Source organism: Coturnix japonica, unplaced genomic scaffold, assembly GCF_054131305.1.
Source record: "Coturnix japonica strain WE unplaced genomic scaffold, WE-NBRP24 Scf065, whole genome shotgun sequence".
Lineage (NCBI taxonomy): Eukaryota > Metazoa > Chordata > Aves > Galliformes > Phasianidae > Coturnix > Coturnix japonica.
In genome coordinates this window covers 286,101-312,884 of record NW_028188968.1, presented here as the reverse complement: position 1 = coordinate 312,884, position 26,784 = coordinate 286,101, and the positions used below count along the sequence as shown (strand labels likewise).

The window sequence follows — 26,784 nt, the reverse complement described above, 5'->3', positions numbered from 1 at the left end:
ATTTTGTGTGTTTTTCATTTGGAGGATCAACTTACAGCCTCTCTGGTGCAAAACACTTTGGCTATAGGACTTTCTTTGTCATCTAGTGTCATAGCAACACTTTTCTACATGTGCTTTTCCATCCAGGAATGAATTACTGCAACAAACCATAGGCAAGGAGGGTAACTTGTGCAGCTCTTGTAGTCAGCTGGTGTCTGCAGGGTTACAGTGCAAGAGCACACCAGGCATGCAAGGAGTGAGAAAAGGGGAGGTGTTTGAAGAGATCTGGTTACAAAATTTGAATGACACAATTAGGTGGAAAATGCCACTAATCAGACTCATAAATGGCCTGGGTTGCAAAGCCCCACGGTGCTCATCCAGTTCCAACCCCCTTCTTCCTATGTGCAGGGTTGCCAAGCAGCAGCCCAGGCTCCCAGAACCACATCCAGCCTGGCCTTGAATGCCTGCAGGGATGGAGCATCCACAGTCTCCTTGGGCAACCTGTTCTAGAGGGCCGTTCCCTTCCGATTTACTGGAAATGTAGAGAGACATCAGAAGAAAAAAAGAGAAGGGAGGAGGTTCAGCAGTGCATGCAGGTGTTCTAAATCTCATGTCCAAATCTGCTATCAGAGTGCGAAATGTTTAGCTTTCTGATATGATATGATGTGATATGATAGGATATGATATGATATGATATGAACTGATATGCCTATAATTTCCCAAGGCAAAATAGAGGGGAAAGTATTTTCCTGTCTTAATGAGGCATCACAATGCTCAATGTGAAGGGCAAGTATAGTGAAAACGGGGAACTGGACTTAGCTCTGCAGCAGACTACAGCAAAATGGTGTGACTGTTGTGATGTCCCTGCAGAGAAAGAAGACGTGTTTACAAACAAGGACAAGGTACAAAAGGAGGTGAAGGCTGTACTGACTCAAAATGCCACGCTGAGCTGCGAGGTGGCCCAGGAGAAGACGGAGGTGAAGTGGTACAAGGAGGGGAAACTGATCACCTCGAGCAAGAAGTTCAAGGTGGAGTCAGAGGGCAAACAGCGTCGGCTGGTGGTGAGCCAGGTGGAGAAGAAAGATGCAGGGGAGTACAGCTGCGAGGCTGCTGGCCAGAAACTCACCTTCAAGATTCATGTAACTGGTAGGAAACACATTTTGGTTGATATTCTTTGATTATTCCATAGTCTGGCTGTGGAAACGTCTGTGTGAACGTGTCCTCTTTATTCTGACATGAAACTGTTTTGGGGAGGATGAAAATAAATGCTTACAAACATGCAGCTAAAATGATTATTTGTTTTTAACAGTGTTTCATCCAGCTCTTCCCCTAGGACTACTTTTATCATCAGCTGTCCATGGATGTCCAACTGTGATTTGTACAATGTGCAACACTGCTCTGCCAGTTGATATTTCAACAGTAGTAGTTACAGATCTCTACTGTGGCTGCACTGAGAAGGTTTGGTTGTTGGTAAAAGTAAGAACTTTTAGTCAGAGGCATTGCACTTGCCTTTGGTTTGTTGAATCCCATGTTGACGACCATTCGTTCCATGTTCTGTAAATGTAATGACCAGTCATGAATCCATTGATACCTTTCTAATTGTACATTTCTCATTAGTCTGAGAGTTTAGCACGGAGGTAGATCTCTCACTCCAGCTGCAGTAGAGATTGCTCCGGTGTCAGTATATTTTGCACAAGATCCGGTAAATTTTAACTTAGACTCCAGATAGCCATGGGCACATCAGCTGCATTCGGAGTGACCATTAGTGAGCTGGCTGATGACGAGGGTTTGTCTTCTGTTTTATTTGTAGCTGCACTCTACTGGTTTTTGCTCATAAGTCAACTTGTTCTCTGTTAACTTTACAGTTCTTGTCTTGTATTCTGAGCTGATCAGGACAGGGAATCTGTTTTCTCCTCTTCTTTCTTATGGCAGTGAACACATTGGAGCTTAATCCTGGTCAAGGTTTGGCATTTGATCAGCTATGTGGAGGAGCAACTGTACTGGGAGTCTACTGCCTTTCTGCTCACACAGACCTGGTGTCCTTGCAGGGCATAGCTTGCGTTCTGTTCCCTTGTAAAGGTCACAGTCTTTGCTCTCTCCATCTTGGGGCATTCTGCTCCTTCAGTCCCTGGTGTGCAATATATCTCTGCTCCTGTAGTAGACAGTTTTGCTGCTGCCTGTGGTGTAGACTCTAAACCATCAGCTCTTACTATTCCCACACCACGTGGATGTGATTCTGGGGCCTTTGGATCTGTTCCGTGAGTTGTGTCGCTCATGCTTTTGGCTCAGGAAACTGGCAGTTTCAGCAAATAGTGGTTTACAGAAAGGGTAGATTTGGGAGGTATCTGTCAGAGCAAATGAAACATGAACGTTGACAGAAAGACTATGGCAACAGCTGGAATCAACCAAGTTAATCCTCAGCAGCCAAAGCCAGCCCACGTCTTATTGCAGAGGTGTAGGGAGAAAACCCAGAAATGTAGTGCTTTTACACTTGAATTTTGCTAGCTGAGGGCTATTATTAGCTGTTTGCCTCAGAAACCAAAGGTTTTCTGTTCTCTTTCAGACCGGATGAGCTCATGGCTGCACAGGGTAATGTAATACCTCCTCCTCTGCCATACGTGGAGAGTGCTTGCTTAGCTACCGTTTCTCATGTGTACCACCGTAACATGACGTGCAAGTCCAGCCCTCACTGCAAAATGATGTGGTGTGAAAGTCAGGAGGGATTATGAGTACTCTTGGAGTGGTTGGCTCTTTCACTACAGAAATCCTCATCTTACTAGCTTCTCCCAAAGTGCAATGGCTTTCTGAGTCTTAATTTCTCCTCTTACCATTGCACTCAGAAAGCTTTTCAGGGTTCCTCTACCCCAGGGTTCCACTGGTAGCACAGAACAATCCCATTTTAAGGACATGTTGAATGTTAGGTGCTCAGTGTTGAGCATTATGGGACGCAGATTAGACCTTCTTGCTTAAAAGAAACAAGTGCTGCACACCTTGGAAGCCTATAGAAAACAAGAGTAAAAAGGGCTGATTCTGCCATCTCATTATCTCAGTATTTGTGGTTCATGCTGAAATCCTTATTTGAAGTGGGCCAAAGCTCCATTGCATTTGTGAGAAGTTTTGCATCACCTGGTTGGTCTAGGCCATGTTTGTTGTCTTGCTAATAAGCAACCCTTCTGATCTTCATCAAATCATTGTGGTTGGAAAAGACCACAAAGATCCCCACATCCAGCCTCAACCCATCCCACCATGCACACTGCCCACGTCCCTCAGTGCCACATCTCCATGGTTATTGAACACTTCCAGGGATGGTGACCCCACCACCTCCCTGCAAAGCTGTGCCACCACATCACCATTCCTCTTCAGAAGAAGTTTTTCTTAACATCCAACTTGAACCTTCTCTGAAAATCATCAGTCAAAACAGGGGCTGTTGAAGATGGGCGGAGAGAATGATGCTTCTACAGTCAGTACAAGCAGGGAGATCAAATGTAGAGTGTGTCAACTGCATTCTTGCATTGGCTTGCTGCCCTGCTCCCTCGCCTTCAGTGGACTGCAGTGCTGGTGGTAGAGCTGTGGTGTGAATCCTGGGATTGCACGTACTGCAACGGTCAGCAGCACAGGAACTTGAGCTGAACTTACCCTCCTGGGCAGCTGCTGCCACTCAGAATTCAGACAGCATGCAGAGGAGAAAGTCATGAAGGAAGGGAAAGGGATGGCAGCAGAAGGCTTCACAGAGTTACAGCGGGGAGGAAGGAGATAGGGGACAGGTCATGGAAGGGTTTGCCATGACTGCTGGGGAGCAGGAGCCTTCCCGGTCACCTGAGCTGGGTATGCCTGGATATGCTTGCATGAATGATCTGAATGAGTGGTCTTCCATGTCTCCACTGCAAATAAAAGGCAATGTCAATCCCCCTCACACCTGCTAGTCCTGCATTCATGCTTGGAGCCTCTGTCTTGGTATCAGCATCAGGTCTGTGGGATCTTTCCTGGGACCCAAACAAGCATAGGAAGCTTATTCAAAATTGAGCTGTAATTAGAAGCTGGCTAGCACTAGAGAAGTCCATGATGTAAGTGCGTCAGAAATATTCTGCACTTCTACAGCCTTTTGTAGGGCAAACCATGGAATAGAAATGGAAGCCCATTTATTTAGGGTTTATCTGTTCTCCCACTCCTCAAATAGGAACTAGCATGAACGCTCTCAGCAACCAGTTGTTGGTAAAAGGAGAACCAGATAAAACAGTCATTAAAGTAATCAATAAAAGATTCAATGTATCAATCGTTCCCACTTAGCAAAGTGATTAACTGAATCACCTTAACTGAAGTGTGTATGCCTAACTAATTACACTTGCTATCTCTCTGATGCTAACTCCATTTGTTGACACAAAGGGTAAGGTGGGCTTTAAACACTTTCTTCTATATGTGTTAGGTATTAAGAGGAGATGACCTCAGCCAGTTCTCTGAAGAATCAGGGGTTGCTGAGAGTACAAAACCATGCTTTATGCATAAAACTGAGCTACAAAATCTAATGTAGGCCAAATATTCACCATATTAAGGGCTATATCATTACCAAAGGGTAGAGTCAAAAGATGGTTTCTGCTCTTAAATTTCTATGGTTTCCTGATTTTGAGGTCTTCATAATTGAGCTGTACTTGGCTGATATCCAGTGCAGAGTGGAGCAATATCAAAAAGACAGACAGATGAAGATCTGTCATTGTCTTCATTAGAAGAAATCTGAAAATTAGGAGTCCAAGCTGATAGTAAAGACTACCCAGAGGGATGGGATGACCATAGGGACTGTGCTGAGGATGCATTATAATGTGTGATAAACACTGTGAAGCAGAGTTGCTCCAGGAAATGGTCCAATACAACATAGAAGCAACTTTTAATGTCTTCTAGTCACAAGTTGCTCATATCTAATGTATATTTTACCCAATGTTTTCCAGTTCAATTCCAGAAGCAGAGGATGCCTTTATCAACAAGCAGAAGGTGCAGAAGGAGGTGAAGGCTGCACCAACAGAAAATGCCACGCTGAGCTGCGAGGTGGCCCAGGAGAAGACGGAGGTGAAGTGGTACAAGGAGGGGAAACTGATCACCTCGAGCAAGAAGTTCAAGGTGGAGTCAGAGGGCAAACAGCGTCGGCTGGTGGTGAGCCAGGTGGAGAAGAAAGATGCAGGGGAGTACAGCTGCGAGGCTGCTGGCCAGAAACTCACCTTCAAGATTCATGTCACAGATGAGAGAAATTGTTTCGACTGTATTGAACCCCCCAACAAAGAAGGAGGGGAAAGTTAAGTGGTTTGACACATTTAACCCCAGCATTCAGTGATGTAGACGGTGCTTAAATTCTGTTTAATTTGTGTACATTCCTGTTTGCCTTCTGAAGCTATGAACACAGAGGACTTGGGTAGCCTCAGCTTAAGACAGGCTGGAAATAATTTGGGAATTTCCCTGGGGATCTCAAGTAGATGCAATGATAGCAAAATGAGAAGTCAATAATTACAGGGGAAATTAAAGAATATTAAAGATATCTTCAGGGCACAAGCACACCCCTGCAAATGCTTCTTCCTAAATAGTCTCAGAGACAGCATTTGGTCACAGTGCTAGAAGGCGGCATTGGTGGTTTCTATTAAATTAAAGAAACCTGCAACTAAAAAGGTTTTCCCATATTGTCTTTTGTTTTCTTCTCTATAGCAGGTACAAAAGAAATGCTTAAAAATAGAAAGGCTTCAAGCTGGTGCTTTTCATTCCAAAATGGAGGAAGACAGGCGTTCTATTTATGAAGAGAGTCTGATAAGAAAGTGGAAAAAGGCTTTTTACCAGGGTCTGTAGCAACATAAGAAGGGGCAATGGTTTCAAAAGTGAAGAGGGTAGACTCAGTTTGGACATGAGAAAAGTTCTTTATGATGAGGGTGGTGATACACTGGAACAGATTGTCCAGTGCAGGTTGTGGGTGACTCATCATTGTAGTGTCCAAGGGCAGGCTGGATGGGGACCCTGGGCAGCCTCATTTAGTGAATGATGTCCCTGACCACGGCAAGAGGTTGGACTGGATGATCTTTAAAGCTTCCTTCTATACCCAAACCGTTCTATGATTCCATAGGGGAAACCATTTTATTACTGCCTCTGAAAACTCAGGAGATATTAGAATTATTTTCAGAAATAAGTAGGTGAGAAAAATACATTTCCTCACTATGACTTAATCACAAACAGAATTTAACCTTGACCCCTCACCTGGCTTTTGCTGGCAAAGCAACTTACAACTGTCAGCTTGTTTGGACAATTTAATGCCTGTCCCCTTGTATGAAACAGACTTTTCAATGACTGCGTATGCTGGTGTGCTGCTGGACAGTGGGGAAAGGGGTGTTTTTTAATTTTTGAAGATTTTGGAACATGATACTGGTGGAAATGAAAACAAGTTTAGGGCTATCTAAGCTGTTTTGGTCTGGCAGGGAGGAAGTTCTTCACTGGCAATTGATATAGTTCAGATGTTGGCATTCAGTTCATAGCACTGTCAGGAAATGTGAGTGGGAAAGCTGTCCTCAACGGTACAGTCCAAAGACTAATTTGGGCATTTGGGGAAGGCTGTGTAGAAAAGATTCATGTCTTAAATGTGCCCATTTGCCTTCAATTCCAGAAGCAGAAGATGCTTTTATCAACAAGGAGAAGGTGCAGAAGGAGGTGAAGGCTGCACCAACAGAAAATGCCACGCTGAGCTGCGAGGTGGCCCAGGAGAAGATGGAGGTGAAGTGGTACAAGGAGGGGAAACTGATCACCTCGAGCAAGAAGTTCAAGGTGGAGTCAGAGGGCAAACAGCGTCGGCTGGTGGTGAGCCAGGTGGAGAAGAAAGATGCAGGGGAGTACAGCTGCGAGGCTGCTGGCCAGAAACTCACCTTCAAGATTCGTGTCACAGGTAAGACAGGTGTTGTATGAAATACAGCAGAGAACAGTAAAGTAAAATCTAGTTTCTATTATACAGTGATCCAGTTGCAGTAGTCTGTGCTGAGGTTTTTCCCCTATACTTGATTGCCTGGGTTTGTAGCAAGTATTTGGATTTAGTATGGCACAAAGACCTGTTTCAGTCTGTCTGTAGAATAATAATTACTGATATATGTACAGTGGAAGCAATATTCAAGATATTATTCAAATCTCTCCAGTGCCTGAGATCCCAAACTGTAATTCTTGTTCACCGAAACATTTGACTAAGATAAGTATATGCAGTGAGGCTGGAGTGCATGTTCTACGTGCAGCCTTTCGTGGCAGGAGAAGCAGGAACTTCTCCTAGTAGTACACTGACTTTTTACTATGCCTTTATATTGGAGGCTGCATCTGGATAGGTGAGTCTGCTACTCACAGTAAGAGACCTGGTAGAGCTGACTATTGCCAGAGCTCAAAGTAAGATAGATATCTGCAAATCACACACAAAGAAGAAAGGACTGCGTTGGTGAGCATATTTCCTTTGTGCCTTTGACAGTCACAGTTGTGGCAATGGTAGAGGCCATGAGGAGTCTGTTCAGGAAGCCAGGAGTACTGTTCTGGGTCATGAAAAGGCAGCCAGTGGTTTGACTATCACATGTTTATGTGTTTTGATGTTTCACAGTGGGTCTTAAGCAAAAGGAACTCAGGTTTTGGTTGCCTGCAGGTCAGATGTTCTTTTGGGTTAAATATGTTTGCATAGTGACTTGCAACCATGGGACTGGTGTTCAAGGACCCTCTTGGTTCCTTCAGTTCCTAGGTTCTTTCTTGCCTAGATTTGACACTTTGTTTCAACAGAAGAGCTGATATTCTCTATGAAGGCTATTAGTTTGGGCACAAGTGGTAACCTAAACCTGTTCCAACCTGTACATACAAACCTGCAAGATGGTCTCATTTCAGTCCTTCTGTTTTTCTTTTCTTCCCTCAGAGCCAAAACCTGTGTTTATAAACCAGGAGCAGGTGCAGAAAGAGGTGAGTGCTGCCCTGGCAGCAAGTGCCTCCCTCAGCTGTGAAGTAGCACAGGATCCAACTGGAGTAAAATGGTTCAAGGATGGAAGACTGCTTGCCTCCTCCAGAAAGTTCAGAATGGAATCTGTGGGCAAAACACGGCGTCTGGTTGTGGAGCAGCTGGAGAAGAAAGATGCTGGAGAATACATCTGCCATGCTGCTGGCCAGAAGATGACCTTCGAGCTGGAAACAACTGGTGAGCATTCAGAAATTCTCAGCCAGGATTTTGTAGCCTTGTTGTGAACTGGGTTTTAGGGTGAAATCTGAGTTTTCTTTGCACCTGACAGTGTGAGAATTTGCTCTGGCCCTTTGTGTACCTCCCTGGTGCTCAGTTGTTCCTTCCCTTACTTGGGGATAACGTCATTTATTCAAGGTGATGTCCAAACGGGCTTGTTAACAGTCCTCTGCAGTGCATTAAGCTCTCATATGTCAGCCAGAATATATGCGTGTTCTATAGCCATTCCTACATGTTGAAAACACTGCACTGTGCTTAAGCTTCAGCATATGTTCCAGTAAGTACAGTTCCATTAATTCTAGGGAATTGGGTGAATTAAGCATTGATCTGAAGGCTGCCTTTGCCCAGTGCAGAGATGGAAGGACTAATGTAGATTTGACTTGATATTTTCCCTTCTAGGATGGGAAGGAGCTCTGTCAAAGTAAAAAAGTGTGCATTACTTCCCAGGGAAATAAGAGAAGTCTCATTATTCACAGGCGGTGAACTCTCATTTTCTCTCTCAGTCTGCAACCAGGCTGGGTTGCTGTTTCAGTACTGGCTGTTTTATGCAGGAACTCTGCTCCTGAGGTTAATCCAAGTTGTATCCAGGCCCTTCAGAAGGAAAGGGAAATAGCAGCACAGAAATATGGTCTGATTCTGACATAAATAAGTGCAGACCTAGAGAGTTAAAAGGGATTGTGTGATGTTCAAGGGACTTTGAAGCAAAGATGTCCCCTAGGTAAGATTTGTGGCTGACATTCCCCATACATTGTGGGCACACAAGCTAAGGAGAGACTAGTGATGAGCATGCAGAGAAGCCAATGGTTCAGACAGGTTTGTAGTGACACGACATTGTAGAGTTCTGTCTAGTTCTCCTTGGCATAGTTTGGAAAATAAAGATGAGGAGATTGGTGGTAACCAATATGGCTTCCTCAAGGTCAAGCCATGCCTGACAAACTTGGTGGCCTTTCATGATGGAGTAACAGCATCAGTGGATAATGGGAGAGCAACTGACATCATCTACTTGGACTTGTGCAGAGCATTTGATCCCGTCCTGCATGACATCCTGGTCACCAAACTGGAGAAAAATGGTTTTGATGGATGGACCAGTTGCAGGATAGGGAACTGTCTGGATGGTCACACTCAGAGAGCAGCAGTCAATAGCTCAGTGTCCAGGTGGAGGGTGGTGTTGGGACCAGTGTTATTTAATATTTTTGTAGGCAACATGGAGAGTGGAATCAAATGCAGCCTCAGCAAGTTTGCAGATGACACCAAGCTGAGCGGTGCTGTTGATGTGCTAGAGGGAAGGGATGCTACTCAGAGGGACCTGGACAGGCTGGAGAGGTGGGCCCTTGGCAGCCTCATGAACTTGAGTGTGGCCAAGTACAAGGCCCTGCACCTGGGTCAGGGCAATCCCAAGCACAGGCACAGGCTTAGAGGAGAATGATTTGAGAGAAGCCTTGACCCTGAGGAGAAGAGTTGGTGTGGAGGGAGGTGTCCCTGCCTATAGCAGGGGGACTGGAACAAAATGACCTTAAAGATTCAGTCAGTTCTATTGTTTTTCTATAATTAATTTTGCTTGAAAGGTTTTAGAATAAATGAGATTCTGGTTTCCATGAAAACTGTTTGCAGGGAGCTCCATTGTAGCTAGTAAGTCTATCTTTAAGTTCAAGGGCAATAATGCATTGACTGTGTTGAAGAGAGAAATGACTCAGGAATGGATGATGGTTTAGAATAAAACATAATCCTACTTATTTTCCAAGCAAATATGTGTAAGGAAAAGATGCTGCACTCAGTTCTGGAAATACCCTGACAAATATATCTCTAGTATTTCACAGCTGGAGATATCAAGATTGTTAAACCACTGGAAGATGTGGAAGTGAATGAATATGGGAGTGCATCTTTTGTCTGTGAGATTTCACACGATGAGGTTCAGACCCAGTGGTACAAAGATGACAACAAGCTGAAGGCTGATGACAACTTCAGAATGCGGCTAGATGGTAGGGTGTAAGAGGGAGATCTTTCTCCTGAGTGGGGGGTGGGTTGGAGATGAAGCAGAAAGGACATCTGAAATGAAGTGAAGAAGGTTCAGAAGGGAGTTCCCCTTTTTTTTTGGGACTGAGGTTAGGGTGGAACAAGTGGCATGGACCAGCTAACATCATTTGCAAGAATGTCAAAAAAGTTGAACGCCACCAGGACCTTTGACAGAAATAAAAACTCCTACCTACCTACCTTTCTGCCCACAAAATATCCAGCTAGTCTTTTGGGTTTTACTTTTGCTAAGTAGAACAGATTATTTTCTTACGAGTTTGATTTTCTACTTTTAAACTTCAGATTTGTGTTTGAACGTTGAGGGATAAAAAACATAGCTTGACTTTTTCTTCATTTTCTCTGTCTGTTTGAAAAGAACACAGGGTTTTGGTTTTGTTTTGTTTTTTTAATATATGCAATATTAGGGTATATATATGATGTTAAGTGTGATAAAGAAAAGGGAGACATTTGAGTTAGCACACTACTCAAGAGTTCAGTCCCCAGCTTTGCCACTGTTACCATTATAAGGGCAAGAACATCCTGGAAAATGAATTTCTCCTAAGTAGAGTCATTACATTTGAGCTACAGAGACCTTTACTAGGTGAAAACTTGTTGTTCAGAGCTAAGTTGCTGTATTTAACCAAAGTAATTATCAATGTCTGTGTTTCATTGAACCTCTTTTCCATTTCGTAATGCGAGGAGTTTGATATTGGGATGGGAAGGTCATGGTTTGATTTGGATGTTGGACTGGGAATCAGAAGATCTGGACTCTCTTCAGGTTGTCAGTCTTATTGTCTGACTTCTTAACAACATTCCTTTCTTTAGAATATTATTTAATGATGTTTTAAGGCATTTTGAGCTGATAGGTGTAGTGTTCATGTGACTTCTTAACAACATTCCTTTCTTCATATTATTTTTTAATGATGTTTTAAAGGCATTTTGAGCTGATAGGTGTAGTGTTCATGTGCAGTTATGCTGATGTGAGTAAGTAGGGTGATAATGTAAGGGTTTTTTACATTCCTTCTACATCTCTGCTTTCTCTTGTTCCATCCTTCTTAAAGAGCAATCCATTAGTCTAATAAAGGAGCTGTGTGATGAGGATGTGACTGAGCCTGAAAAAGCCAAGTTTGAATGCGAGATATCCATTCCTTCTGTGAAACCTCCCAAGTGGTATCTACGTGGGGAAGTCTTACAGGCTGGCAGAAACTTGATTATGCAGCAAGAAGGCACCATCTGACCATACCGAAAACCACCACTGATATGACAAGCACCATTCAGTTCTCAATTGGCAAATCAAAATCCACAGCCAATCTGCTTGTCAGAGGTAACATATCCTGGCTTGGTTTATATCATGAAGATGAAGAATTAATTAACGTACAGCCTTCCTTCACTGGGGTCTTTGAAATATTGTGTGTGTGTCTGGAGGGTCTGCTCCATTTCCAGTTCAAAGTCGTTGGACACTAAATGAGACAGCTGCATCTCAGTAAAAGATCTGTTTGAATAGCTGTGATGTGCTTACTATTCAGATCTGCAGAGCTGAGGTTTTGTCCTTGGCTATACCAAAGAAGTCAAATCAGGTGAAATTAATTGTATTTCTGAACTAGACAAGGTTAAGTTTGGTAGCACCTAAATTTGATGCAGTTTGTCATTGATTTCACCTGAAAGAAACTTCCAGGTTTTTTATCTGCTGTTGTCCCCAGCGTAAGAGTCTCCATTCACACCCTAAAGTACTTGTTATATTTTCAACTCACTCTTATTTGAATAAAAGCCTCAACTGGGAGCAATTTAATAAGCACAGAACAAGAGCTGGACCTTGCATTTGGTAGATAATATACAGTATTACTTTATAGAAATGTAGTCAATGGCATTCCCTATAGACAATCGTTTGTTTTATCTTTGGAGTGGTTCAAAAAACCATTGTGAACTTGACATTATTAGGAATGGAATACACGCAAGAGACTTTCCTCTTCTTCCAATTGTCCTCATCCTTTCTTCTCTTCCACCCCTGCTTTGCAGATTACCATATACAAATCACCAGGAAGTTGGAGGACAAGACAGCTTTGGAATGTCATTCTGTCATCCTGTCCTGTGACTTCAGGCCTTCTCCAAAGGTTGTGAAATGGTTCAAGGGCCACACACTCATCAAGCCCTCTGAGAAGTACAAGATCAAGAGGAATAAGCATTCAGCAGAGCTCAAGATTCTGAAGCTGAAGCCCGATGATGCTGGTGTGTACAAGTGCAAGGCAGGAATTGCAGAGACTGAGGCCACGCTGACAGCTGAAGATATGAGCAGGGAGGGTGGCCTCTTCCATGTCCTATTTCACCTCAGACTTCTCGTCTTGAGGTTGATTTCTGCCGTTCTCTCCTGCTAACTTTATAAATGTATAGTCTTCACTGAGAAGATTACACAAAGATCATCTAGTCCAACCATTCTACCACATCCCAGTATGATTTATAGTAACAGTGGTAACAGTTCACCTTGTTTCCCCACAGCCTGCAATGTAGAAGTAACGAAGCACCTGCAGGATGTGGAAATTGAAGAAGAAAGCTCTGCTGTCTTCTCCTGCGAGCTGTCTTATGATGACGAGGACGTGGAATGGTTCCTGAATGGCAACCTCCTTTACACCAACAATTACAATGACATCAAGAACACTGGCAATTGCTGCACAATGACAATGAAGCAGGTTAAGCCTGAGGATGCTGGCACAGTGACAGTGAAGTCAGACAGGGTGTCAGAAAGCGCACCTGAAGGTGATAGGTGGGTCTGATCACACCCCTCCTGGATGTAAGAGATGCTAAGGAGCTCCAGTTCATTCTATTGTGCAGCAGTCCTGCTTCTAAAGCTCACCTCTCTGGGGCTCAGATAGCCACCAAAGTCATGATGGGCTTTCTTCCAGTGATTTATGGAATTAAGGATTTATGACTGCAGGGAGAGATCATTCAGTGTGTGTTTTGCCTCTGGGATGACTAATGACCAGGCTGTGAGCAACCTGATCTAGCTGTGAATGTCCCTTTTTATTGCAGGGGAGCTGGGCTAGATGGCCTTTAAGGGTCTCTTCCAATTCTAAGGATACTGTGATTCTAATCTGCTCTCCCCTGCAATTAAGCTCTTTTACTCTATGCGCTCAGAGTTTGAAGGATTTCCTCTTTCTCCTTACTTTTGCATTTGGTGGAAGTTTTTTCCCCAGTATAAAAATCTGATGTGTGAAATAGAAGACAGATAAGAGTAGTCAATAATACAGGAAAATCAAAAGTGTTCCTCTTAATCCTGTGGCCTGCTGTATGAGCTCTGCTCCATGTGAGGGCAATGCCAGCTCTCCAGCTTTAGAAGAGCTGCATCCCAATTACTTCATATGATATCAGTCCCACCCAAAGCAATGCAGGCTGTCCCTCCTGTTCCCTGTATTCTCTTACTGATTAGTTCAGAATTCCATAAAGCGTATTCAGTCAACAGACATGAAACCGCTTTAGGTTCTATCTTGGTGTCGTCAGTAGTGGTGAAGATTTATTTATCCCTCTTTAAAAATCTGAAAGCAACTGGAAATGTCTGATCTTCTGTATCATGTTGTTCTGTTTTGCCTGTTTAATTGCAGAGAACCCTGCTGTCTTCATGAAGTCCTTGGATGATGTTTTTGGTGAGGAGCGGGGTGTGATTAAATTGGAATGCGAAGTCTCTATAAAGAGAAGGTCAAACCAGTGTGGAAAAAGGACGGTGTTGTGCTCCCTTCTGGCAACAAGTATGAACTGGTACAGTCTGGGAAGACCCTATGTCCCCTTATCCATGACCTCGAGATGTCAGATGCAGGTTTCTATACCTGTGATATTGGCACTGATGTTGCCAAGTCAAAGGTCGGCATTCAGGGTAAGTACTGTGGAAAGTAAAGGAGTGCTGAAAGCACATTCAGTGTGGTCACTATGTCTTACACCTATTCCCCCTTGAGCCTTAATAGTTTCTACAATAGAAGTGTATTACTGCAATTTAGTGCAGTGATGTCTGGAAAATTCCCATTGCTTTTGATGTAAATGTATCTCATTTTGCCATGGAAATCACCAAACACATCAAGAATGTCCTGGAAATATTTCCTTTCTAAACATCCCTAAAATGGAGAAATGGTTTGAACACCAGTAGGGGTAGGATGGTAACAAATGAGCTAATAGAAACAGTTAATTTCTTGTCATAGGCAAAACCCTTTTTCTCACGCAGCATCTTAGAGTTGTCCTCTCTGTTAGGTTTTTCCCTCTGTAGCTCATTGAATCTTCATTCTGCTCCATGGACTGAGCTGCTCGCCTTGTAGTTCTTCCAGAGCAAAGACAAGAGATTCACGTCTCTTTTTTTTATAGCTTTCTGGTAATTCTGAGTGGAGAATGTCTTAGAGAATACATCAGTAAGGAACACAGCCATGTTCTGCAAATCCTGAGTTAAAACACCAGTACTGCTACTCACATATGTCACAAATGCCTTTTCTCCATATAAACCTCATACTAACCTATCTCTTATCTTCCAGAGCTGAATATTGGCATTACCAAACGGCTGAAAAACACTGAAATCCAGGAGGGAGAAGATTGTACTTTTGAATGCATTCTCTCCCATGAAAGCATTGATGAGTTCAACTGGACACTGACTGGAAGCAGAGTGGAAAGTGGTGGGCGATTTAAAGCTTCTAACGTGAGTCGGAAATATACTCTCATTATCAAAAGTGTGACTCCTACTGACACTGAGGAAGTCGTTTTTACTGCCCGTGGTCTAACCTCCAAAGCCTCTCTGTCTGTGAAAGGTAATGAGATGGGAGAGATTCTGGGGTCTGATTCCTTCAACTGTCTTCTGATAAGATTGTCGTGAGAGCTAACTCATAATATGGTTAAAGTGAATAGCAACCTTCTACTTGAACCTTGAAGCACTGAGAATTTCTCTTAAAAATAAGTAAAAGGAGGAAACATTTTACACAAATGTGAGAACTACCCAAAGCACTGGGGTAGTGTTGGCAATGGTCATCTCACTACAGCTTGTTCCATTAACAGTAAATCAGGAATGATCTGTTGAGGGAACTGAGGGAGCAAAAATCCTCTAAGTATAAGCTGAAGGGATGGCCTTCACATCATCTAGCTGTACAACAAATTCCTATCTAGAACATGTGCATCTGAGAGCATCATCTGAGGCTCCCAGTGTGATGAGTGGAGAGAAGAGAGAGGCAGTTTTCAGACATGGTTCATCATCCTCAATTGGGTAGATTTAAGAGAAAATAAATGCTGCCTGGAATTCTATTGTCTGTACTTTGCAGATTACTGCTGGCTGTAGGATGGCCTCTGTTGCAAGTGCCTCTCTAACTTATCTCCAGCATGTAGATGCGTGTATTTTGAGAGAGGCATCCTACCCTAAGTGTATGTTACTCAAAAAGCAATGTTTTCTTCCAGGAAAACCTACTGAGGTTTCAAAACAGCTGGAGGATAAGACAGCAGCAGCAGGGCAGGACATCAGCCTGAGCTGTGAGCTGTCAAAACCGGATTTGAACATCAGGTGGTACAAGGATGGCAAAGCAATCAGAAAAAGCCAGAAGTACGACTTGCAGCAGGAGGGAAGTGTGGCCATTCTGATCATCCATGACTCTACTGCCAAGGACAGTGGGGAGTACCCCTGTGAGACAGAGGACTCCATAACAAAAGCCAGGGTCACTGTGCAAGGTGAGTTGAAAAGCACACTGGGGATGGCATGTAGAGAAGTCGAGGTAAATATCTGCAGCCTGTGGGTGATGTTTTTCTCTTCTGTTTCCTTGAGCAGGATCAATTCTTAGTTTTCAGAAAATATGATGGATTAAAATCTTTTCCTTAAAATAATCTGGAAACTGAATGATTCTCCAGTGTGATGTGGATCTGGGCAGCCTGGTCTGGTGGTTGGTGACCCCTTGGAGGGGGTTTGAAACTAGATGATCTTTGAGGTCCTTTTCTACTCAGGCCACTCTATGATTCTGTGATCATTCTATGATTCTATGATCTTGGGTGTTAGTGAGCCAAGAAAAGATGGCAATCTGAATTAGTCTATATTGAATATGTGTAATCCAAACTATATGCAGTTTATCAGATGAGATCCTACCAGCGCATGTATAATGGTATTGAACTTTCCAGATATCTACTGGAATTATCAAACCTATGTAAATGGGTGGACTCTGTGGTCTTCTTAGACTCTTTGCATCTCTATGTGATATTCTGAAATGAGGGCAAAGGAGATTCAGGACACCTCTGTATGCTTGGGACTTGTTGGGGTAACAAATCCCTTTGTCCTACACCCTCATCCTTTTTTTTTTCCTTCCAGAAAAACCTAATTACTTTATCAAGGAACTTTCAGATGTGAAAATTGAAGAAAGTGGAAGTGCACTTTTTACATGTCAGAGCGAGAAAGCCGCATCCTTCGTCATATTATCAAGACATTATCCTGGTAGAATTTGTACATTTATGGCAGGTCTTTGGGGCTGCAGCTGTCTGGCCTGAATAGCAGTTCACAAGCCATGCACAGAGCAAGCTGCACAGAAAGGGAAAGAACTACCGACTAGAGCAGTGCTATTGAGAACTTTATGTATCATTTAAAAACCAAAAATGCTGATGTACGGTGAGGCTGGTGACCCAGAAATCAGTGTGAACTTTCTATCTCTGACCTTTCTGAGTTACAAATAGTCCTCCAGAGTTCTAGGCAAAAATTCCCTTATGCTGCATTCTGGGTAGTTGTCACGGTTTAGACAAAAATCTACCTGTGTCCGTGACAGGGGGGCCGCAGGCAAGCGAGGTGCTAGAAGGAGCTGAACCTCTGTCCCAACTACTTCAGAAGCAGCCCAAACCCCCTCATACACGGCTAAGATCTCCTTCTCAGTTGGAGTGTAGCACTCCTCTGACCCTTTATATGCTCAACTCCAAAGTCCCGGGGGTTGGCCTTGGGTTTCTCCTAAAGCTCTTTGCCACAAACTCCAAGTGGGACCTTTCTCTCCAGCAGCAGTGTAGAGGATGTTCTTTACATCCTGTCCCGTCCGTACTGGCCCCAAGGCCACGGCACGGGCTATCTCTTGTTTTCTCTGCTCAAAAGCCTGCTGCTGCTCAGGACCCCATGAGAAATTATTCTTCTTCCGTGTTACCTGATAGAGGGGGCTCACTATGTGGCTGTAGTTTGGGACATGCATTCTCCAAAAGCCCACTACTTCCAGAAAAGATTGGGTCTCTGTCTTGTTGGTGGGAGGAGACATAGCAGTGATTTTGTCAGTCACATCTGCTGGGATGTGTCGATGCCCATCTTGCCATTTTACACCTAAGAACTGGATTTCCTGTGCAGACCCCTTCACCTTGCTGCGCTTAATGGCAAAACCAGCTTGCAAAAGAATTTGGATTATCTGTTTTCTTTTCTTGAAAATCTCTGCTGCTGTATGGCCCCACACGACAATATCAACAATATACTGCAAGTGTTCAGGAGCAGTAAAAGTATTCATGCTTTATATGACGTTATGATGTGGAATACTGATAGCAAAATTACGAAATTATTAAACCATGACACCCTGGTATTTTTCTTTTTTTTTTCTTAAATATTTTCCTTTTTACTATTTAAATGTTATGGGCACATCTTGTAGAAACACAAGGCTGTTTACAAAGAAGTGCATGCTGTGTTGCTGTATGATGAGCAAGATACATCTATTCTTCATCTAGCTAGAATAGTTGCTGAGCCTTAAGAACAGTTTCAGAAAGCTTTGGGAATTTGGGCGTTTTCCTTGTTTCTGCAACACAAAATGAAAATTTACGCTGTATACAAAGAAAAGGGGAGTCCAAACTTGTACGTTAAATTTGAAGGAGATCAATCTGGGGTAATATTTAAAAAAAAAAAAAAAAAAAAAAAAGGGGGAGTGTGGTCATCAAATACTATAAAATATATTAGCTGTTACTAGAATGCCACTTATCTTCCCCCCATACGAATCACTGTCATGTTGTATGTAAATTTGTGAGGTGGGTTTTGAAGCTGAAATTAAAAACTTCTTGTATGGCTGTCTTCATAGTGGCTATCCAGACTATCTGTAGAAATAACAGCTATTATGTAGTCAGCTATTCACCAGTTTTAACTGATTATAAATTACGTTTCAGGGTGGAGAACATAGCATAGTGCCTGACACCTGTGTTGATCCTGAGGGCATTCTTGATTCTGTGCATTATGATGTCATGGAAATTAAAGAGCAAGCTGAGGCAGCACATAGTTCCATTGTATCCCTGGGGGACCCGAAGGAAGATACTGGCTGGTTTGAAAAGCAGCTGGAGAAAACTAACTTTGAACTGATGGAGACCAAAGAAGAGCTAACAGAGAGAAACACCAAACTACTTAAAACTGAAGAAGAGCTGATGCAGAAGAACAAAGGTGAGTTATGCGATGTGAAAGGTAGAAGACAGAAATAGTTCATTAATCTAAAATAGAAATAACCAGTTTGAGTAGGAGTTAGAGGAGATGTTCTACCTTTGGAACCATAGCCTGTAGATAAGTGATAGTTTGTTCCTTGTGTATATTCAGGTTCAGCAATTCCACGGTTTTTGGTTATTTCTTTTCTTTTTTCCCCCTCCTTTAAACTGCAACGAGCAGCTTTACGCTTTCGTAAGTATGGGGTTAAATGTCTATATCTTGATTTTTACTTTTATATTGTAATCTCTACTCTTCTTTATGTCTTGTTGATGCAATGTTTTCGTTCCAAGAAATATAGAAAACTTTTGAATCACTCCCAATAAGTGAAGACCACATGCAAATTAATTAATCTGTTCAAAAGCTACCTAAACGTTAGAATATCTGGAAAAAATGATTACTTAATAAACTATCTATTGGCTACTTATGTAATACAACCTTTTCTGTGTGTTACAGACTTTGAAATGCAGGTGATTAAATTGGATGAGTCTGTTGAGCAACTTAAAGAAGCAACTGAGGTAACTTTATCAAGAAGATGTTGTGTAAAATTGTTTTAATACCAACTTGTGGTAGCTTAAAATGCTATTCCAGTAGGCTCCATTAATAGATTTCTTACCGAGCTTAGATTAACTGAATTTGCCTTTAATGCATTGTGTAATTCAGCTACTTAACACTACATTAGAAACTGATGACTGATTTTTTTTTATTTTTTATTTCCAAGAAAATGAATACACAAAATGAAAGGATTCGAGAGCTAATGGACATCGTGGTGCAGAAAGATGACATTATTACAGAGCTACAAGACTTAAAATCTCATTTAGAAGAAAAAGTAAAAGATTATGTGAGTTTTACACATCTCCGTATCCTTATACAAAAAAAGAAAAACACTAATTCTATGCTTGTAATCAACACATTTTTGGAAAAGTGATTTTCTGTATGTAGCTGGTACTCGCTTGAAATTGTAAACAATTCAAATTTATCTGAAGGTAGTTGTTGTTAACACAAACAACAAAAATATCAGTGTGTTCCACTAACTCCTGCCTCACACTCCTACATCAGAGGAAGAGCAACAGTAAAAGTATGTTGAGTAGAGTTGGAAGTACAAGTAGGAATGGTCAGGATATCTCCACGTTCTATGCAGTCCATAAAACTTTATCCTGACTAATGTACTGCCAGCTACTGAATATGTGAAGACTAGCTTGATTAAGTATGTGTGCATACCACTTCTGGTGGTTTTTGTTCATTTTTTGATGTTTGGTAGCCTGAAGTAGCTCTGAAAACATTTATAGTTAATTCTGTCACTCAGATCTCTAACCTTGTAAGCTTAGCAACTTGACCCTTCTTAGTCTTTGACTGTCTGCATCACTGCAACTTAGTATTTCCATGGTATTAAAGCTGACTGTGATGAGTAGTCATGTCCTCACCTATTACTTCTTCCAAGAACAAGGCTCCAACTCTATCTGTGAGATTGTGTGGCCTGAACACTTCTGAGGCTTTTCTTTTCATAAGTTACTAAAGATGAATAATCAGTCCTTGGCAGTGCCAGCATGGCTTAACAATCGTCATCTTGTAAGTAAGGAAGCTTCACTTGTGGTCAAGGACACAATCTAAAATATGCGTGACAGAGCTGACTAAGCTTTAAGGTTGGATTATATCTGTCACGATGAAAGTGATTTTAGCAGCTTAGCAGAAGTGTGATGTGATGAACTTGTATGAGAGCTGACCGTTTGCTCTTTGACCATGTTTGTAATTTTGTTGACTTCTTGGAAACAGGAAATTCTTTGATAAACTGCTAAACTCTTGATTGTGTGCAAGTCTTTTACTTTGTAACCTGCTAGGCTCTTGCTTTCCCTTGTATACTCTACCGAGTATTGCACTTGTCATTATCTGAAGGTGTACTTGTTCTGTCTTCTATTGAGATTTGTAACTGATGTCTATAGAGTCACCGGGTAAATATTTTAGCTGTATGGTTTTGTGTAAATATTTGCCTACAGAAGATTACTGAGACTTAAGTGCTCCTTTTGTTAAGCTTCAATGTAACTGATCTTATATCAATACAGGAAAAGACTACCTACCATTTAACTACCATTAAAGCAGAACCGGCAGAAGAGAACACTAATAAAGGAACTGAAAGCAGCCAATTTTCAGTGCTTTCAGTTAAAGCACTGAAACAAGAGAAAACTGAGTTGGAAGTGGGAAGAAAGCGCAGTACTGATGAGGATAAGCCTACTGTGGAAGAGCCACCTCCAAAGAAAGGTACAGTTTCTTCCATCGTTGAACAGGGTGTCTTCCAAAACAATAAATTGCTTCCTATTCCGAATCGGAAGCAAAAGGCTGTGAAGCGCGTACCTTATGGTATAAGGAGAAAAGCCACTGTGTTAAACTGTAAATAGAAGTAACTGTTATGTAAATATCCCTTTTTCAGAAGGTCCTATGCTGTTCATTTTTGAATGCTTAAGAATAAAAGTTTTTTGCACTATTTTTTTCCTTTTTGCTGCTTTTTCCTCATCTGTTGATGCACTTGCAGATTTGGTAATAGTTTTAAAGCAGTTTCTTTAGGATTGTTTCAACTGCTGTTGCTGATCTTCTGAGTAGCATCAGCTGTTCAAGTGCTTTTTTTTGTTTGTTTGTTTTGTTTTTCCTGAAGCAACTATCAAAATTGTTGATGACCTGCTAATTGCTCGCTCATGGGCAATATTTGAGCAAAATGGTTTGGATAAGCTCTGATGCATTTAACTTCACTTCTGGGCACAGCTGAGCATCAGTGTTCCTAGAATTACGGAAGGCATATACAATGTAGAAGGGAAAATCTAAAACTTAGCTGTAGTCCCTTCCTTTCTTGTATTCCTCTTGCAAAATATGTGCAAGGGAGAAAGTCAAGGCCTTCTTTGGATGAGATGCTGTTCTTGGATGATTTGTCCCTGCTGCCTTTATTTGGCATAAATATTGAATCCTAATGTGACCACTGAATGGCATCACATATAAGCATCTTACCAGAGACTGAGGGAGGGATGTGGACTCCTCCATACTCCAAATAGTAGTGGGTTTGTTCTAATCATATGACCAAAGCTCTCATTTAACAATTAATGCCAGCAATGCTCCACATAGGAATTAAAATGGGTAGCTGATAGTCACAATGTCAGCATGAAGTTTTCTGTTAAGAAGTACTGAGTATTCAATCATGTTAAAATTTTCTTCTATTTGTGAGTATTAATAGCATCCAATTTCAAAAACTGCTTAATATATATTCTTTAGCTATGTTAAATATACACAGTAGAACAATGAGCACAGGTATGTTGTGCTGGTTCTTTTGTAGAATTAGTTATATAAGTAGCACGAGCAAAAGTGTTTTAGGAGATGCTAGGTTATCTCAGCTTCAAGTTCAGGGTATTTACACCATTCTCTGAGCTTTTAGGTCTTGTTTCCTATGCTCTGTAATAATGCTTTTTCCCTACTTCCTGTGTAAGGAGCTTCTAGACTGAACATTACACATCTTCTCCCTAGTCTTATTTATCTTGCTTTAGTGCTTGCTTGTTGTTTTCAGCATAAAGTGTTTAGATTACTTATAAATCATATTCCCCTCACTAGTGATGCTGGGAGCAGCAATCAAAACCCAAACCTGGTTTAGGGTGGAATATGCCACTGCTGTTTCTTCAGTATGACTTTTAAATCAGTTGAGGGCTGTATATAAAACTCCTTAGATGAGTTAAGAAGCTGTTTCCATGCAGTACATGTGAATCTGTATGTAATGCAGGCTGCACGTGGGCGCTACAGCAGAAGTCGCTTTTGATAGAAAGAAAATGCATGTGATTTTAGCTAATTGCTCACCAGTTAAAGAAAAAAACAGCCCCAAGCTAATGGAATATTTATGGAAACTTGAATCTGCAAATTTGTACAACTTTATGAATGAACTTTATATGCAAAAGAGTAAGTGTGGACAGAAGTAGGAATCCTCATATTTTGTTTAGAGATCAACTGAATAAGAGAGACAGATATCAACACTTAAGTGATCAACTTGTCCAGGGTTTTATCTTTCTTTTGAAAGTAAGAGGACTGTGAGTTGGAATGAAATTTCTTAGAGAACTGTTTATCTACCATTTAGATGTAGATGGAGTGATTCCTGGCTGCCTTATAGGGATTGCTGAAGCACGGAAGATAGAAAGAATATAGCTGTGAATTATCTATCTCGTTCCCATGTTTCTTAAATCTAATTAGATTTTCTACTGGTGTGGAGTGGAAGGTTTGAGTAGTGCCATGGTAAAAGTGTTCTTCCAGACTGAAAACCTTTTGCTGTTAATTCTGTATAGAAGTCTGAGGCACCTGATTACGTGTTCAGAGAACTTTAATTCCTTCACTAGTATCAAATACTATGTGATGTGAGGGCATGGCTTGCATATTATGACAGTTTTTCACTTAGAAGTTGCTACTTGGTGTTGTGAACTGCTATGTAATAATGATTTTAATCAATCTGAGCTACATTCCTTTTCCCTTTTTTTTGTTTGTTTGTTTGTTTGTTTTACAGTAGTTGTAAATGAGAGAAAGAAAAAGGACACTGTAGAGCAAAAGAAAATTGAACACATGAAACAAAAGTGCTCCACGTACCGAAAGGAAGTACTAGCACTGAGGGAAAGAACTGAAATCTTGGAACATCATTTAGCTGTGCTTGAAGAACAATGCAGAAGAGAAAAAAATAAAAAAGAAGATTTCAGTAAGCAGGTAACAAGCCTGCGTATTCAGCTTTCTTTTTCTGAAGAAACAGCTGATGCCCTCCGTGAACAAATTCTGCAGGGTCAAGCTGACTATCGGGAAATTGCTTCTGAACTGGATGAACAGAAATCTATAAATATGACACTTGAAAACAAAAATGCCCAACTAACTAACAACATAGAAGTTGCCAAAGAATATATAATTGATAAAGTGTCACAAGTAAAAGAAATGCGGACCAAATTAGATGAATTATACAAATGTCACTTAGAGTTTCACGCCATCGGTACTGACTTTGTCAGTGTAAAGGATTCCTCAGACTGTGAAAAAGATGAGCCAGGGACATCTCAAATTAGTTCTGGATGCATTCAGTCACAGACTTCTTCCATCTCAGATCTTGTGCAGGACCTCTCCTTTAACTATAGTCTTGAAAGGATTTGGGAAGTATGCAGAAGTATTGTTGATGTTTCCTCACAAAAAAGTCAGCACATCAAAGCACTGCTTCAAGACAATGAAAACCTAAAGGCGGGACTGAATAATGCTGAAAATCATAATCGTCATTCAGAGAGTTAGGACGCTCCTTCCTGCTAAACAGAGAAACAGAGAGAGAGGGAAAGCCAATCTGTTAGCTGTTTACGAGCTTCATACACAAAAGAAACAGCACACTAGCTCATGCAAAATGTTAGTCATTAGAAACTGAACAGCACTCCTTGCCCCAGCTTAGCAGTTGTGTGGATTCCCAAACCCACAGCTCCATGGTGCTGTTTGTTCAGACCCAGAGTGTCTACAGGTAGAGCCAACCATCTGCCTAGAAAGTCAAAGGGGGTCAAGTGACCAGGACAGGCACAACTGACATCAGCACCCCCATGCAGTGTTTGAAGGAAAAGCAAAAGTGCAAAGAAACCGAGCAAATTCAAACCAATGTGTCCTTTGAGAAATGGGTGCACCGTGGGAAAACGCCACAGCAGACAATCCCACAACAAAATGGGCATCATTGAACGAAGAAAGAGGCTGAAGTGAGTCACCTACACGCCACTTCTGCACATTCCACCCCAAACCTGGTTTGCACCAACAGCAGAAATCAGTGGGTTTTGGATCACTTCTAATACTAAGCAAGAGAAGTAATACTTGCATTCTGTGATTCCTCCTCCATATCCAACTACAGTCTTCTCAAAATTCAGAATTTATACAAACTTATAAATAAATGCATCACTCATAAAGCCAGATGTCTGTATTACTTTTTCTTTATCACTCTCCTTTCTGGCAAGTGCAGGTGACCAGCAAGCTGTGGATTTGATTCTCAATATGGAAGCTGGCACAGATTTGGGGACCAAGTTCCAGTGGGAGAAAATGTAGAGCAAGCAGTGGAGGTGGAAACTCAAAAAAGAAAGTAGCTTGTCAGCATGAACACTCCAGAAACAGGGCAGCAGTCAACACCTCCTTGCAAGACACCGATCTGCTTCCCTGCTCCATCAGGCTCCATGCCAGCCCAGTACAGCACTGCTCCTGGACACAGCAATCATTTCACCAAGACTCAGCTCAGCTACCACCATCACACAGTGGGACCGGCAGCCTCCAGCAGTCCCTTCAACCCAACCTGTTCTGTGATCCTGTGATCTGTGACCACGGGTGAAAAACAACTGCAGCTGCATCTGAGGCTGCCCCAGGACTGACTCAAACACACTGACATGGCAGGGGCAGAAAAGAGTTCATTTACAAAGTGAAAGCAAAATGTCTAACGGAAGAGACCAATGCTCAGCCTTTCCATTCTGAGCACTGTCCAGCTGACACGGCGCACTGCACCGCTGTGCCAGCATGGCTCCTGCTTGGAATGGCTGCTTTCTGTGCCCCATCAAGGAAAAACTGCAGGAAAGATAACTTCAGTTTCACAGTCCTGACGTTGGTGTTACCAGTCCCCAGAGTAGTTCAGAATATCCTCAGGGTTGCTATAAATTTTCAGTGCTGACTACAGCCCTTTGGAGTGACTTTCATACACCCACGTCCTTCTGGTCCAGGGGGACTCTGAGCACTTGGTTAGTTCCACCTCATGTTGTGAGGAAAACAGCAAAAGCCTCTATAAGGGCTTGCAGTAGCCAAAACCTGGATCAGAATGCTCCTCCTGTAAGACCTTAAAGCTTAGAAAATGTAACAGAACTACTAGGTTTGCCATCATTGCAAGGTGGCAACAGCCCTCTTTGTAGGCTGAGGGTGCAGAACTCACTGCCTCAGCCAAAGTCAGATGTGCATTCTGACAGTTACTGGTGACACGCATTTCCTGCCCTGCTTAGAAAAGAGGTGTATTTTGTGCTCATATAGGAAGTGCTCAAGAAACGTGTAGATGCGGTAGGCAGGGCATGGTTTAGAAGGGAAATATTGGTGGTAGGTGGACACTTGGATCATTGGGGATCTTTTCCAACCTTGGTGATTTGATGATTCTAATTTAAAGGAGAAAAGACAACTTTTTAAAGTAATCTGGAAGGTGAAGTGCAAATGTCCAATCACACAGGGATGATCCCAGTTTGGAATCCAGCCTCTGCCCCTTCTGCTTTGGGTGCATGAGCTCCTTCCTGATGTAGCAGCTTGCTGGCTCCCTCTGCACCAGCCAAGGGAAGTGTGCCATGTGAGTGAATCTAATGCAGATGTCAGTACACAAAGAGGGCAAATAGGCCAGCACAGAACCTTTCAGCATCACACCACGACCACCCAACAGCAACCTCCAGAACTATGATTAACAAATAGCAGTAGGATTTACCTTTTCCTCCATGACTGGCGATGACTGCAGCGACAAACGTAACAGCCAAAACAGAGCAGCAATTGCACAAAAAGCAAGACAAAAAAAAAACAACAAAAAAACACAACAACAACTATTAGGGAATGAAGGTCATGCAAACATGCAGCCCTATCAGAGACAGCGAATGCATGCACTTTTATTCATACTACTTGGAGGTGTGCACTGTACCCATTCCCCTCCTCAGATGGCAGCAGACACACACACCCCCCAGCAGTTCTTGCACCATCTTCTCTCAAGTGACAAGGAAGCACCCTTGGTGCATTTACAGCCTTATGCAAATATGTATTTACACAGTCTACCATATAAAACACACCCAAGCACATCCACAGGTGAAGGTAACCAAATGCACTCACAAACATGTAGGAAGACATTGAGAGATTACACCCATATCCCCCCCAAAACACATCAGTGTACCAACTCACAAGTGCTGGTGTTCACCCACACGCAGCTGTGCAGACACAGGACCACACAACCCTCAAAGGCACAAACATACACAAATACAGCACACATGAACAGCCCAAAGCTTGAAATGAAGGAAAACGACCCACTTCCCAGCTGCTGTTCCTACAGATTCAGATGGAGGCCTGGCAAGGGCTGTGACAGACACAGCGAGCTGCTCTTTCTTCCCATTCTTCCAGGAACTAGCAACACGTTACATGGAATAGCATCCCTCCAACA

General features: G+C 42.2%; 2 protein-coding genes and 1 long non-coding RNA gene across 4 annotated transcripts; all 3 read left to right on the top strand.

Annotated features, from left to right (window-relative positions):
- Positions 1–8,001: 8,001 nt before the first annotated feature.
- Positions 8,002–11,521, top strand: LOC146751682 (obscurin-like protein 1). 2 transcript variants are annotated; one of them, XR_014941270.1, is made up of 2 exons: positions 8,002–8,149; positions 9,996–10,128. XR_014941270.1 is itself a non-coding variant. In XM_085533875.1 (2 exons), the coding sequence occupies exons 1-2, from the start codon at positions 8,032–8,034 to the stop codon at positions 11,433–11,435; spliced, it is 294 nt and encodes a 97-aa protein (XP_085390001.1). In that variant the 5' UTR covers positions 8,002–8,031; the 3' UTR covers positions 11,436–11,521. The 2 variants fall into 2 exon arrangements, 1 of the variants encoding a protein (XP_085390001.1); XM_085533875.1 differs by lacking the exon at positions 9,996–10,128 and adding an exon at positions 11,260–11,521.
- Positions 11,522–12,096: 575 nt separating this feature from the next.
- On the top strand, positions 12,097–14,973 carry LOC146751681 (obscurin-like). Its single transcript, XM_085533870.1, has 3 exons — positions 12,097–12,956; positions 13,792–14,060; positions 14,704–14,973. Exons 1-2 carry the CDS (start codon positions 12,646–12,648, stop codon positions 13,823–13,825), a joined length of 345 nt encoding a protein of 114 aa, XP_085389996.1. The 5' UTR covers positions 12,097–12,645; the 3' UTR covers positions 13,826–14,060; positions 14,704–14,973.
- Positions 14,974–20,249: 5,276 nt separating this feature from the next.
- Positions 20,250–24,535, top strand: LOC146751680 (uncharacterized). Its single transcript, XR_014941268.1, has 2 exons — positions 20,250–20,867; positions 23,134–24,535. It is a non-coding gene; the product is annotated as an uncharacterized LOC146751680 (long non-coding RNA).
- Positions 24,536–26,784: the final 2,249 nt, after the last annotated feature.

Bases quoted from the DNA above. Each gene is read 5' to 3' on its own strand.
- LOC146751682 (XM_085533875.1), top strand. From the start codon at position 8,032: ATGGAATCTGTGGGCAAAACACGGCGTCTGGTTGTGGAGCAGCTGGAG. The intron at 8,150-11,259 runs GTGAGCATTCAG...TCCTTCTTAAAG, and splicing joins CTTCGAGCTGGAAACAACTG to AGCAATCCATTAGTCTAATA.
- LOC146751681 (XM_085533870.1), top strand. From the start codon at position 12,646: ATGATTTATAGTAACAGTGGTAACAGTTCACCTTGTTTCCCCACAGCC. The intron at 12,957-13,791 runs GTGGGTCTGATC...GTTTAATTGCAG, and splicing joins AGCGCACCTGAAGGTGATAG to AGAACCCTGCTGTCTTCATG.